This window comes from Macaca nemestrina, chromosome 2, assembly GCF_043159975.1.
Source record: "Macaca nemestrina isolate mMacNem1 chromosome 2, mMacNem.hap1, whole genome shotgun sequence".
Classification (NCBI taxonomy): domain Eukaryota; kingdom Metazoa; phylum Chordata; class Mammalia; order Primates; family Cercopithecidae; genus Macaca; species Macaca nemestrina.
In genome coordinates, this window is record NC_092126.1 from 137,862,219 (window position 1) to 137,874,350 (window position 12,132).

A 12,132-nucleotide genomic window follows, 5' to 3' on the forward strand; every position below is an offset into this window, starting at 1 on the left:
CTAAAGTGATCTACCAGCTCTATTTCAAACTTCATTTTAGTTAATAGTAAGTAATATTACAGATCCTGAAAAGGCAAGTCTTTAGGTCTCAGTTGTCCCTATAATGTGATGCTATGTACACTTTCTAGTTTGAGTTTTAATGCTGGGATATTTTTAGAATAATAAAAGCAGTCTTATGGTCTATGTGAATAGTTGTCTCACGTGGAAATTCCTATCAATGATTCTTTCTTAATTCAACACTTGAAGTGACAAAATATACCTATTCATCAATTGTTTAAGCTCCTTCACTGAGCTTGGTGGCAAAATGAGATTTGCTAGCAGCAGAACTCACAAATGTCATTATCCTACCAATTTGTCAATGCTTGTTATAAATGAAAACAGCACTTCCCTTGTTAACAGGGTAACTATGTCAGATAGTAATTATAACCTTAAGTGACAAAAACATATTCACTCAACATGCACTAATGATCGTTTACAATGGACTGAACTCTTGGAAATGTCACACTACATCAGAATCACTTACACGTGTTTCTTTTGACAAATGCCATATGGCCAGTTTTGCCATTAGAAAGGTCAGATAATTGCAGCAATGGATTATTGAGGCCGACCCCCTGCTGGCCTGGAGTTCAGGGCCAAGGGAAATGGAAGTACACAGAAATCTATTAACCCATTACTCAGAAAACAAAAACACTAACCTGCCTCTTCAGTTCTTACTTTTTCTGAGGGTAAACTGGGTTCTCCACCTCCAATTTTATTACTGGCTACAACCCGAAATTCATATTCCACCCATGGGTTTAACTCAACTACAGTGGCTGTGTGTGTTTTCCCATCGATGACCTCAGGCACTACAAAGGAATATTTGAGAGGTAAGAGTCTTCATGCTTCAGCATTGACTTGAAATCCATTTGTATGTGTGCAGATGACCTCTGCCTCTCCCCCTTTACCTGTTGTGACGGTTTGCCAACCCACGGAGAAAGGTGTCCGAGCCTGGATGGAATAGGATATAACTGGGCTATGGTTGTCTTTACCTTCTTTCCAAGAGAGTTGGGCTGTTGTATCTGTAATTTCATCTACTTTCACATTTTCTGGTGGTCCAGGTGAACCTAAGGAAGGCACAAATGGAAACACTGGGTAGCAATTACATAAATGTCATCCTCTCCTGTCAAAGAGAAGAGAATGTCACATGACCACTTCAATGTCTCTGACTTTTCCCAATTTCAAAAACACTTAGGGCAAAGGCCATGTACCTGATAACAGAACAACTACTTCCCTCTACCCCCCATTTCTGTTGTTAGATCTTAAATTTGGATGTGAGGCAGTAATTCCCAAACCATAATACTCTCTGATTGCAGATGATATTCACTTTTAAAAGCCTCTGTTCAGCAGGATTCCTGTACCTTTCCAAATTCAATGTCCTTTACTCCTGGTGTGATGCCTTTCCCTTTAATCCACTGGTGTATCTCTGTAGTTCCCAATCTGATACCTAGATGTGTTTTATTTCATGATGTACTCTGGTTATTTGTCAGCCCAGTAGAAAATCAGTATCCTGGACAGCAGCTCAGGTTGGCAAATTTTCCCAGTCATTCTGAATAATCCTTATACTTTTTTTCTATTTTTAGAAAATTGTCCTACATACAATTATTCCCAAATCCTGATTATTTTGGAAGCAAACACACTGCACAATATTCTCTCTCAAATTAAATACAATCACTGAATTAATGACATGCTCAAAAACACATCAGCTTGGCAGCAGCTGTGGAATGCCAATTACAGTGAGAGCTATTTGAAGGGCAGAGTTGAGATTTTTATTTCTTTGAATTAGCACTCACCCCTATTGTCATATTCTGTGGTCTATGTGGGGACGATGAAATCAATATGATAACTTGTATGCTCACATACTATCTCATCACGGTTTTTCCTCCAGTAAGGAATGCTGTTAAGATGTGAAGTTACAAACTCAAGGAGGCATAAATGTTTACCTCTTACTATGAGGTCAGCAGCAGATGAAACACTGTCCACCCCTGTTTGCACCATACAAACGTATTTCCCACTGTGTTTCAGTTGAATGTTTCTGATCATTAAATCACCAGATGAACTCTGTTGGGAAAACAGGTAATGAATATACCATTATTTAAAAACAAAAACAAAAACAAAAACACACACACACAAAGAATTTTGAAGTCTATGGCCAAAAACAACAAATCGCAATGAGAACTGTATTTAGGGAGCAAACTAAGGTGGTATAAGAGAGCAGATTGCTGTAATGGAATGTATGGAAATAAAAACAAGTTAAAAACCATACATGACTGCAGTCAAAGATTTCTGTAGCCAAATAAACAAGAACCTTCCTCCTGGGCTTTATGGTTTCGAAAATAAATAAGGGCAAAGATTACAGTCTCAGAGTCTATTTACTTCCACCAGGGTGACACTTCTTTTTATATCCACTGCTCAGCACCAGCTCAACTCTCTTCTCTGGTTCCAAACCCTTTGCAATTATCTGCCTGAGAAGAAGAGGAACGCATGTGGGTATCTAGTGGGAGATAAATGCAGCACGACAAGGGGATTACCACGGTTGAAACACTTTTCTGAACATATTGGAGCTTAAAAAGCCTAAAGCTGTTTAATTCCTTGGCTGTAGAAGTTAGGGACAGTCAGCATGAAAGCATGAACCCCTCAAGAAGAAGAAATTAAAACATTTTAAACCTTAAAAATAACAGCTAGTGGGGCGCGGTGGTTCAAATTTGTAATCCCAGCATTTTGGAAGGCTAAGGCGGGTAGGTCATTTGAGGTCAGGAGTTCAAGATCAGCCCAGCCAATATGGTGAAACCTCATCTCTACTAAAAATACAAAAATTAGCTGGGTGTTGTGGTGCACCCCTGTAATCCCAGCTATTCAGGAGGCTGAGGCATGAGAATTGCTTGAACTTGGGAGGTGGAGGTTGCAGTGAGCTGAGATCGAGATCACATCACTGCACTCCAGCCTGGGTGACAGAGCAAGACTCTTATCTCCCCATCCAAAAAAATAAAAAATAATAACAGCTGTCCTTAAAGACATTTGCTGGCATTCACCAAGAGCTAATTAACAGGGCAAATATATTTCTAAAAGCTCAATGCTAAATGGACCTCATTTTAAGAGAATGTAAAATTGTGTTAATAAAATGACTAACTGCAAGTCAGTTTCACACATTAGTAAAAATATGACTTGTAATTAAATGATTTCAAAACCAAAGCCCTTGGAAAATGACCATCAGTTCATGTCTGGTAAAGAGAAAGAAGCAGTAAGTAGCGTTTATCTTATTAATTAAAAGAAAAGTTTTAGTCTTGAGTTTTTGTAGTATATATAGCAAGACGAATTCTATTATCCTATTTTTAGGGAATTTCCTAAAATCTTCTATAGAGTAATTTCTTAAATATTGCTTCCCATCTTTAGGATTCTTAATGGGTTACATATTCTCTGTTAGTTGTATTGTATAGTTTTAGATGAAATTTGTGAGGACTAGAAGAAGACAGATGGGAAATGATTGATGGTTGTAATTAAATGATAATCCAGAAACTGTTAAGCTTGCATGTTCTACTTTCATCAAGTTAAAACTTTTTTCTTTCCCTCTCCCCTCTCCTTCTCCTAGGGTTATTTAGAAATGTATCCCCAGGACAAAAACCTTTAATGCTTGCTGACCTTTAGAAACTCTTCAGGTTTTACGAGCTCCATATACTCACAGGAGGTTGATTATCATTTCTATAGAAATCTCTTATTTTCAGTGAAGAACTGTTAGTAGTAAATGCCATCTAAGGCATTGGGGTAAGCTTTTTATTCCTGCCAACCTTTATTTGCTTATTTTGAAGGCATCTGGGTAAAAGAGAATTGTGTTGGGACTTTATGTCCTCACATATCTGGATACACCTTTTAGGCACAATGGCTGGCTTTGTTTCTAGAAGGAGTAAGGAAAAGTTTGGTGGTGGACTTCTGACTTCTGTTCACTCTTGGCACCGACAGGTGAAGAGAGAGAAATATCTGCATCATAAAAAATGAAGCCATCTTCCTAAAGAAATGTAGTCAGGGGAAATATAATTTTTAATTATCCTTTTACATTGCACAGTAGAAAAAGGAAGCAATTAACTAAAACGAGTTGAAATGGAAACCATTTTTTCAGCCCCAACATGGACTTGAGTGTATGAATACATAAATGGAGAATAAAATTTGACAGAGTATAAGAGAGATTCTCTCATTATTTTTTGTCTCTATCAATAAAACATATTTGCATTATTCCTCTTCTAATGCTCTCTCTCTCCCACTCTATGATCTTTTAAGGGAGCACTACATAGAGACAAGATTTATCTTAACAAAAGTGCATGCCTTGCTTGCTATGTTAGATTCATTCAAGGACAGAGAAGTGTCTAACACATGGCCCTTGCTCTCTAGGATGTAAACTCAAGTCAGGGTAAAAAGGTGGTATAAACATGTGAAACAAGTTATGTTTACAAATTTAGAAAGTATAATTCACAAAGGTTAAAGTCACATGGCATATACCATGACTAGACGATGGCAAAATGAAAGAGACAGACATTTTCAAGTTCTGCTGAAGATGTAGAACTGGAACTCTTACTGCTGAAAGGACTGTAAATTGGTACAATTACTGTGGACAATTGTTTAGAAGCATCTACGAAGGCAGGATATACATATAATTTATGACTCATCAATTCCATTCCTAAGTATATACCCTACAGAATGGCATGCATCTGTCTACCAAAAGACATTTATAAGAATGTTTATAGTTATTATCCATAATAGCTAAAAATAGAAACTACCCTATCACAGTAAAGTGGACAAATAAGCAGTGGAATAATCATTTAACAAAATACTATTAGGCCACGACAATGAATAAACTGCAACTACATAGATCAACATGGCTGAGTTTCAAAAGCATGAAGGATATAAACCAGATGGAAAGGAGTATGTGATCATGACTGATCATATGAGAAGGCTGGATTGTGGCTACCTTTGGAGGTATGGTAGTTTTGGGATGAAGCACCATGAGGACATCTAGGATGTGGGTCATCTTCTGTTTCTTGTTTTCAGTGCTGGTCACTTGAGTGCGCTCATTTTGTGAAAATTAATTGGGCTACCCTCTTATGACTTGTGCATTTCTTGGTAGAATACAATGCTTACCAAAATGCAGTTATGATTATGCACAACTATACCCCTAACTGCTCAGCTTTCAATAGTGTCATAGATGGTAGAAGTCAAGTAACATGACTGTAATTCTAAACTCCAACTTCTTTCACGGGAATTAAACATTTAATAATAGTGATTTAATTAAAATGTTATTAGCATATCTTATCATTTCTTATCAAGATACAATTGAGTATTCTAAGGCATTTAAGAAAAGAAAAAAGGTAAAAGAAACTCCAAAAGGAAGTTTCTCTCATATCAAACTAATTCTTTTCTCCATCAACTTGTTATTGTTAGAGAATATAGTTAGTTATTAATTAAATGTGATAAAGGGTATGAGAGAGAAATGTCCAAAAATAAACTCAGTAAAATTAGTTGAAATGGGATGAAATAGTACTCGATGGATTATTTACCATATTGCATCTAATATTTAGAAATAATAAGAAACATATTTGCCATTCTTTAGAGTATAAAATAATTCAAATAACACAACACTAACCATCTTTGGATAAATTCTTAGAAACATCAATAATACTTTGAATAAAAAATAGCTTATCTGTTAAATTAGTTTGTCTTTGTTTGCACTATTTTCTGAAACTTCATCTTCTCCCACCTCCTCAAGCAGAAAGGACCAGAATTGAGAAGGTGCAAATTCATAGCTTTATTTTCTTCTCCTCATATCTCTATTTTGCTTAAAACTTCTCCTCAAAGCCCACTAGTGTAATTCTTCTTTTCCAGAAAGCACATCTTTTTTTCTATGATGCTGTCCACAATTTACTCAGGAAAGGAGTTTTTGGAAGTGAGAGAGGTCTATTCCAGTATTTTACATTTGAGTGTAAGAAGCAGGATATGACCCTCTAAGTCATACAAATTGAGTTTCTTTTCCAAAGCATCACCTATTAAAAATAAGATCATTCATTCAAAAACTGTTTATAAAGCAACTATTCTACTTTAGTTGCTGGGAATACAATGCCGAAGGCAAGAAAAAAAAACAGTCCTTATATTTACAAGGCATAGAGTTGGAAGACAGGCATTAATGAAATGACTACACAAATCAATGTAAAATTATAATGTAATGTAAATTCAAAGTACATTGGGGGAATCTAGAACTTTTTGGGGCTTCAGTGAACTGCTCATTCAGCTAAGATTTAACATATGAGCAGAAGTTGTCCAAGAAAAGTGGGTAAAAAAATAAACTACACTAGGATACTCAGGCATGTGCAAAGACGTAAGGTAGGTAAGAACATGGTTTATTTGAGTAACTCAATAGAGAGCTGAATGGGGTGGGCAGGGGATAGAGATGTCAGGCGTAGAGTTAATCCACAAATTGTTAGTCTGTCCCCAGAAAATAAAAAGTTCACTGTAGCTGACTTCAAGTTCATATTTACATCTTAATGACAGTAATATTTTTTCTTTCTTGTATTTTTACAATATCTACTAAACTTAGCTAGAATTACTTTATTACTCAATTATTTGTCCATCTAATCATACAGGCTTCTCTTAGAAAAAAAAATCATATTTCCATAATATGTTACAGGTATTAACAGTAAATGGATTTGTATGCCAAAGCATCGTTGAAATAAATGCTAAGGGGAAATCCACTGTGTATCAAATGAAATAGGAGAGGATCTGATTAACTTTTCCCCTGTATTTTCTTAGATGATGACACTAATGGAATTTTTGATGTAATTTAAAAACCACTCTGTGCTAAAGAAAAAAAAAAAAAACAAACACTACCTGATTTGATAACCCATACCAGATAAAAATAAATAAGCAGAAAGATCATCACTAATTACAGGTAGGCTGAAAAATACATTGTGATATCTACCACCTGCTAAAATCAAGGTTTAAAATAAACTTTGCAATTAGGTTACCTGCTAAAATCAAGGTTTAAAATAAACTTTGGAATTAGGGGAACCTCTTGAACATTACAAATGTTGTATGAACTTTCAGTATAATAAATTATAAGTAAAAAATGAATTCCCTAGTAAGCACTCTCAATGTAAATGCTGCTGCTGGACTGCCAAGAAGCATAATTTTCCAGTTTAAGAAAAAAAATTACATTTTGATGGCTATTTGGAACCGAGGTTGAATAGGCAGTCCCCCCCTTTTTTTTTCTATCACTTTACACAGCCTGTTATTGCAGCGCTTCCAATATTAATCATTCATCTCTTCACTGGGTTGCCTTCCAGACCCTGACATTACATGTAAATCATCTCCAGGTGCCTTGAAAACAGTCGAACCTGTAAGTTCCTTCTGGAACCTGGTTGGTGTTTTCCTCTGTAAGAGTCCCTGAAGGAATAGGTGGTGACGTGGCCCACCTCTGCATTTTTGACCACAAAAATTAAACCTTGCCCCCACCAATGCCAAACGGCTACATCAAGTTCACCTTCGTTACTAATGGACGCTACTCATCCAAAAAGCAGAAAGAATTGGCAGCCACTGAAACATGAAAACGGGCCCTAACATTGTAAACAGTTTTAATTTTTCTGACTGATTAACAATTTCAACTGTCACATGGTTGTCTGACCAGGTGATATTTAAGACAGATAAGATGCAATCAGTTAATATCAAAATTTGCTCGACTTTCTTGGGAACCAGTAAACTGGAATAATTGCTCCATTACAGGATTTTGAGTCCCAGCCTGTTCCATCATAAGCGTTTCAAAAGAGTGACACATCAAAGATCACAAAAACTTGGTTGAAGGTACTTCATGCATATTTTAGGTTGTGTCAAGTGCTCGCGGTGCCTCAAAGTATCGGCTTTGTAATTTCAACATCAAGTTCATGTAAAACAACTTGGGAATTTTTTTTTTTTCTTCTGGGCAGTGGGGTGTGTTGATTTTGATGGAGTAGGAATTGGTGATCTCAGGATGCCTAGTCTGCTGTCCCAGCAAGCTTAACCCAGTGTTTTCTACATTTAAATCATTAGAGTCACGTCTTCACAATTGTTTTTGCCATATCCTAGTACCAAATGTTCTATTACTACTTAATTTTTTCTTAAACTGATTAACTTTCTTCAACTTAATATGGGAATTGACATATAAAATGTATATTCTTATCCTAAATGGAAATCTGCTCACCAAAATAATAGTTACCTAGCCAAATCAATACAATGAGTAGAAAATTATATAAATAGACACTCTCCAAAATCATTTAAATGCTCACTAAGCTGGACACTGTCAAAGTCCCTGAGCCAGAGACTTTTGCTCTGTTAATTAAAGATTAACAAGCATTAGAAAATGGCTAATGATAGGCCTAATACCATGTTTAACCATTTATTTATTTTTGAGATGAAGTTTCACTCTGTCACCCAGGCTGGGGTGCAGTGGCACGATCCTAGCACTCTGCAACCTCTGTCTCCTGGGTTCATATGATCCTCCCACCTCAGCTTCCTGAGTAGTTGGGATGACAGGCATGTGCCACCATGCCCAGCTAATTTTTGTATTTTTAGTAGAGATGGGGATTCACCATATTGGCCAGGCTGGTCTTGAACTCCTGACCTCAAGTGATCTGCCCGCCTTGGCCATTCTCCTTGATTTAATCTAAATGATTGAAATAAAATTGAAAATAGAATAACTCTCTCATTCTATGTTGTGTTAGTTAATGCCACCTGTTGAGTACAGAGTCTGTGTTTTGAAAAACACTGTGCTATTCAGTTTGCTAAACCCATTAGTTCTCAGTGCTGGCTGTACTGTAAATTCACCTGGGAAATCTTTTTAAGAAAATACCAGAAACACCTAGGTCACATCCAGAACAATTAAAAATTAAAATGGACTAGAAAGAGGAGACTCTCTAGGTGATTCTAATGAGCAGTTAGGGTAAAAACAATTATTAAAACTCTTGGGATATTACATTCCTCATCTTTACTCTTCTTGGAAGGTATAAAAGGCTTCAGATAATTGCTCTGATTTCTCCTAACTCTAATATCTAGGTATACTGTATACTTCTGAACTCACAAGCTGAAAGTAATACTCTTATACATATTTTCACCTTGAGAGATGGGTAAGAAAACTAGTATTTGTGAAACAGGTATTATGTGCCAAGCACAAGGCTCATTTCCTTGACATGACATTGTCTTAGTGTGCTCATCATAATTTTAAAAACAATAGTCATTGACGTAATTCAACATGGTGATAAATTGCTATAGATACACACATAAATTTACTGCTAATCAACCTCAGTCATTCTAGGATTACTCTTGATTGATGTGACAATTCTTGCATTGCATTAAAATATTTCAAGTCAAAAGAGCTTACTCTGAATAACAGTTTAACTTGTGGATCAAATCTCATTATTTTTGTCTTACCTTTATATTGCAAGTACAGAGAGTAGACCTGCCTCTTGTAGAATGACATGAATGTTACGTAAGAGAAAAGAAGCCCACTGATATAAAGGAATAAAGAGCCATTGTTTCATAGAAACTTGATCATGTTATGCCAAATGCCTTACATTTACTCGAGTTTCAATTACTATTGCTATATAACAAATTACCCCAAACCTTAGTGGATTAAAAAATGATCATTTATTCAGTTCAGTAATGTGTACATTGAACAGGCATCATTGAGGACTCATCTCCATTGGACACCTCACTAGGTGGGGTGGCTTGATTACAGACTGGCAAGCTTGTTTACTTGGCCAGCAAGTTGGCACTGGCTGTTGGGAGTTCAGCAGGACCAGTGGGCTGGGACCTTGGTTCCTCTTGAGAAGGATCTGTCCACAGTCATGTGGGGTTCTTAATACTATAGTGGCTGGATACCAAGAGTAATTGTGCTAGTGGAACAAGGTAGAAGTGTACATTTTTAGAAACTAGCTTCAGGAATCATACTGTATCACTCCTGTTTTTTATTGGTCAAGACATTCACAAAAGTATACTAAGTTTCAGGACGAGAGGCATAGATTTTACTACTTCATAGGGAGCAGTGTCAAAGTCGTGCTGTAATAAGAGCATGTTGGATAAGACATGTTGCTGCAGCCATCTTTGGAAAACACAATCTGCCACAGCCTTCCAGATCCATTCTGCGCCTGCCATACTGCCTCTGCCTTGGGCAGCTGACCTATATGGACCAAAGGGAAAGGTTCCTTTATACTCTGCCAGTTTATTGGGATCCTCTTACAAGATCTGAGGGAGAGAGGACAGTGAGTTTAGGGTATTTATTCACCAAGATTCATCCTTGCAGGCTCCTTTGAGCTGACTGTGGCAAGAATCCAAAATAGGTTATTTATTTATTTAAAGCAAAACTCTGGACTAGACACCCTTCAATTTATGTCAGTAGCCTATGTGTAAACCAGAGAAAGAACTCCCAATGGCTCAGAGAGAGTAAATTTATATCCTCTCCCAGGAGAGTTGCTCCCAAAGAGATCACACTATTTTTATTACAATGACAGACCAATGTAGTCTGGCAATTCTCTTGATACTTCAGAAGTGTGAATTTTTCATCTCAAAGTCATATTGAAAAAGATAAAGAAGGAAAGACTAGGTTTGATATCAACTGTGACTATCAATAGACTATTTTCCTGGTAAAGAGCATGATCTAAAATTTTAAAGTTAGGATAAGAAAAAACGGTTTATAAAATCAGAGTATTTTCTATAAAACTAATTTAGAAAACCCAATCCACCTAAAATTGCTGAGTCTCTGAGTTTAAAATTTTAAATAACCCCAAATGAACCATTTATTATTCACTTTCTTAATCATGTTCAGATCAATTAAATGTTATAATTAAATGTCATGCCTTGCAAAGTAGAATGATTTTCTTTCTGAAATTCCAGCATACCATCTAAGCCAGCATGAACAGTTCTACCTCAGTAAGAGGGAGACAAGTAACCCAATTAAAAAAATGGGCCAGCTACCCTGACTTTTGGTTTCTGATGGGCATATAAGGAGCTTAGATTATGCCACTCTTTCCTAACAACAAATAAAAAGCTGAACAAACTGAAAAATCAACAACTAATTATTAGATCTGGCAGAAAAGTGAGGTCATGGGGCAAATGGCTTCCCCTTAATCAGACAGACAGGTGGATACAGACAATCACAACTTGGAGTAGAAATATCCCCGAGAACCAGTGCCAGGGGAGGAAAACATGAACTATAATTGAGTAATTGCTGGAGGTTCAGTGTGGACAATTCCGTGAGTTAAAACTCTAGGAAGAGCCAATCATAGGGGGTGCTGCACACTTGTGTTAATTTTACCTCAGAGAGTTCTACTGGGTCCTCACAGAGAATATTGGAAAAAAAAAAGTCCCCTCATGTTTCTGGTAGTTGGGGGGAGAAAACAGACCATTCTGAGATATGCTAGAACATTCTGTTCTTAAAATGCTCTGCCCTCAGCAGCTACAGCCTAAGCTGCTGGGGTTTTCTAAGAGTCTAGGAGGGGAGCAAAATAGCCAACTCCAGGCCCCTTTAGCCATCCTGTTCCACTAAGAAGGGAAAAAGCCTGAGAAGCACTGGTGAAGTTCACAGTCTAGGGGCATAAGTTCATTAGAAGACTGAGACCTACTCAAAGGACTATAAAATTATTTCCCTCCCCCTCACACCTTACCACTACATTACTAAAGGCTTATTGGTGGCAGTCCCTTTTACCCAGTACATCACATCTGCCTTTCAACAAAAAATTACAAGGCATACTAAAAGGCAAAAATACATAGTTCCAAGAGACTGAACAAGCATCAGAATAAGAGTAAGATAAAGCAGGAATGCTGGGATTATGAGACCAGGAATTTTAAAATCCTATAATTAATGTGTTAAGGGGTTTAGTGAAAAAATAAACAACATATAAGAACAGATGGTTAAGGCAAGCAGAGAGACATTCTAAGAATCAAAAACAAAACAAAAGGTTAGAGATTGAAAACACTGTAGCAGATATAAGGAATGACTTGGCTTATTAATAGACTAGGCATGGTTGAGAAAAAAAAATTCTGAGCTCAATGATACAAAAATAGAATCTTACAAAACAGAGAAAAACA

At 36.7% G+C, this 12,132-nt stretch overlaps 1 protein-coding gene across 5 annotated transcripts in view; it reads right to left on the bottom strand.

The window, feature by feature from the left end:
- LOC105479595 (contactin 3) overlaps positions 1 to 12,132 on the bottom strand; it is a 340,287-nt gene that overhangs the window by 39,325 nt on the left and 288,830 nt on the right. For all 5 annotated transcript variants that reach the window (XM_011737617.3, XM_011737616.2, XM_011737618.3 and 2 more), the window contains 3 exons: positions 1,980 to 2,097; positions 945 to 1,103; positions 696 to 845 (listed from right to left, as the gene is read on the bottom strand). In XM_011737617.3, coding sequence (XP_011735919.2) covers positions 696 to 845; positions 945 to 1,103; positions 1,980 to 2,097 — 427 coding nt within the window. The remainder of the gene's footprint in view (positions 1 to 695; positions 846 to 944; positions 1,104 to 1,979; positions 2,098 to 12,132) is intronic.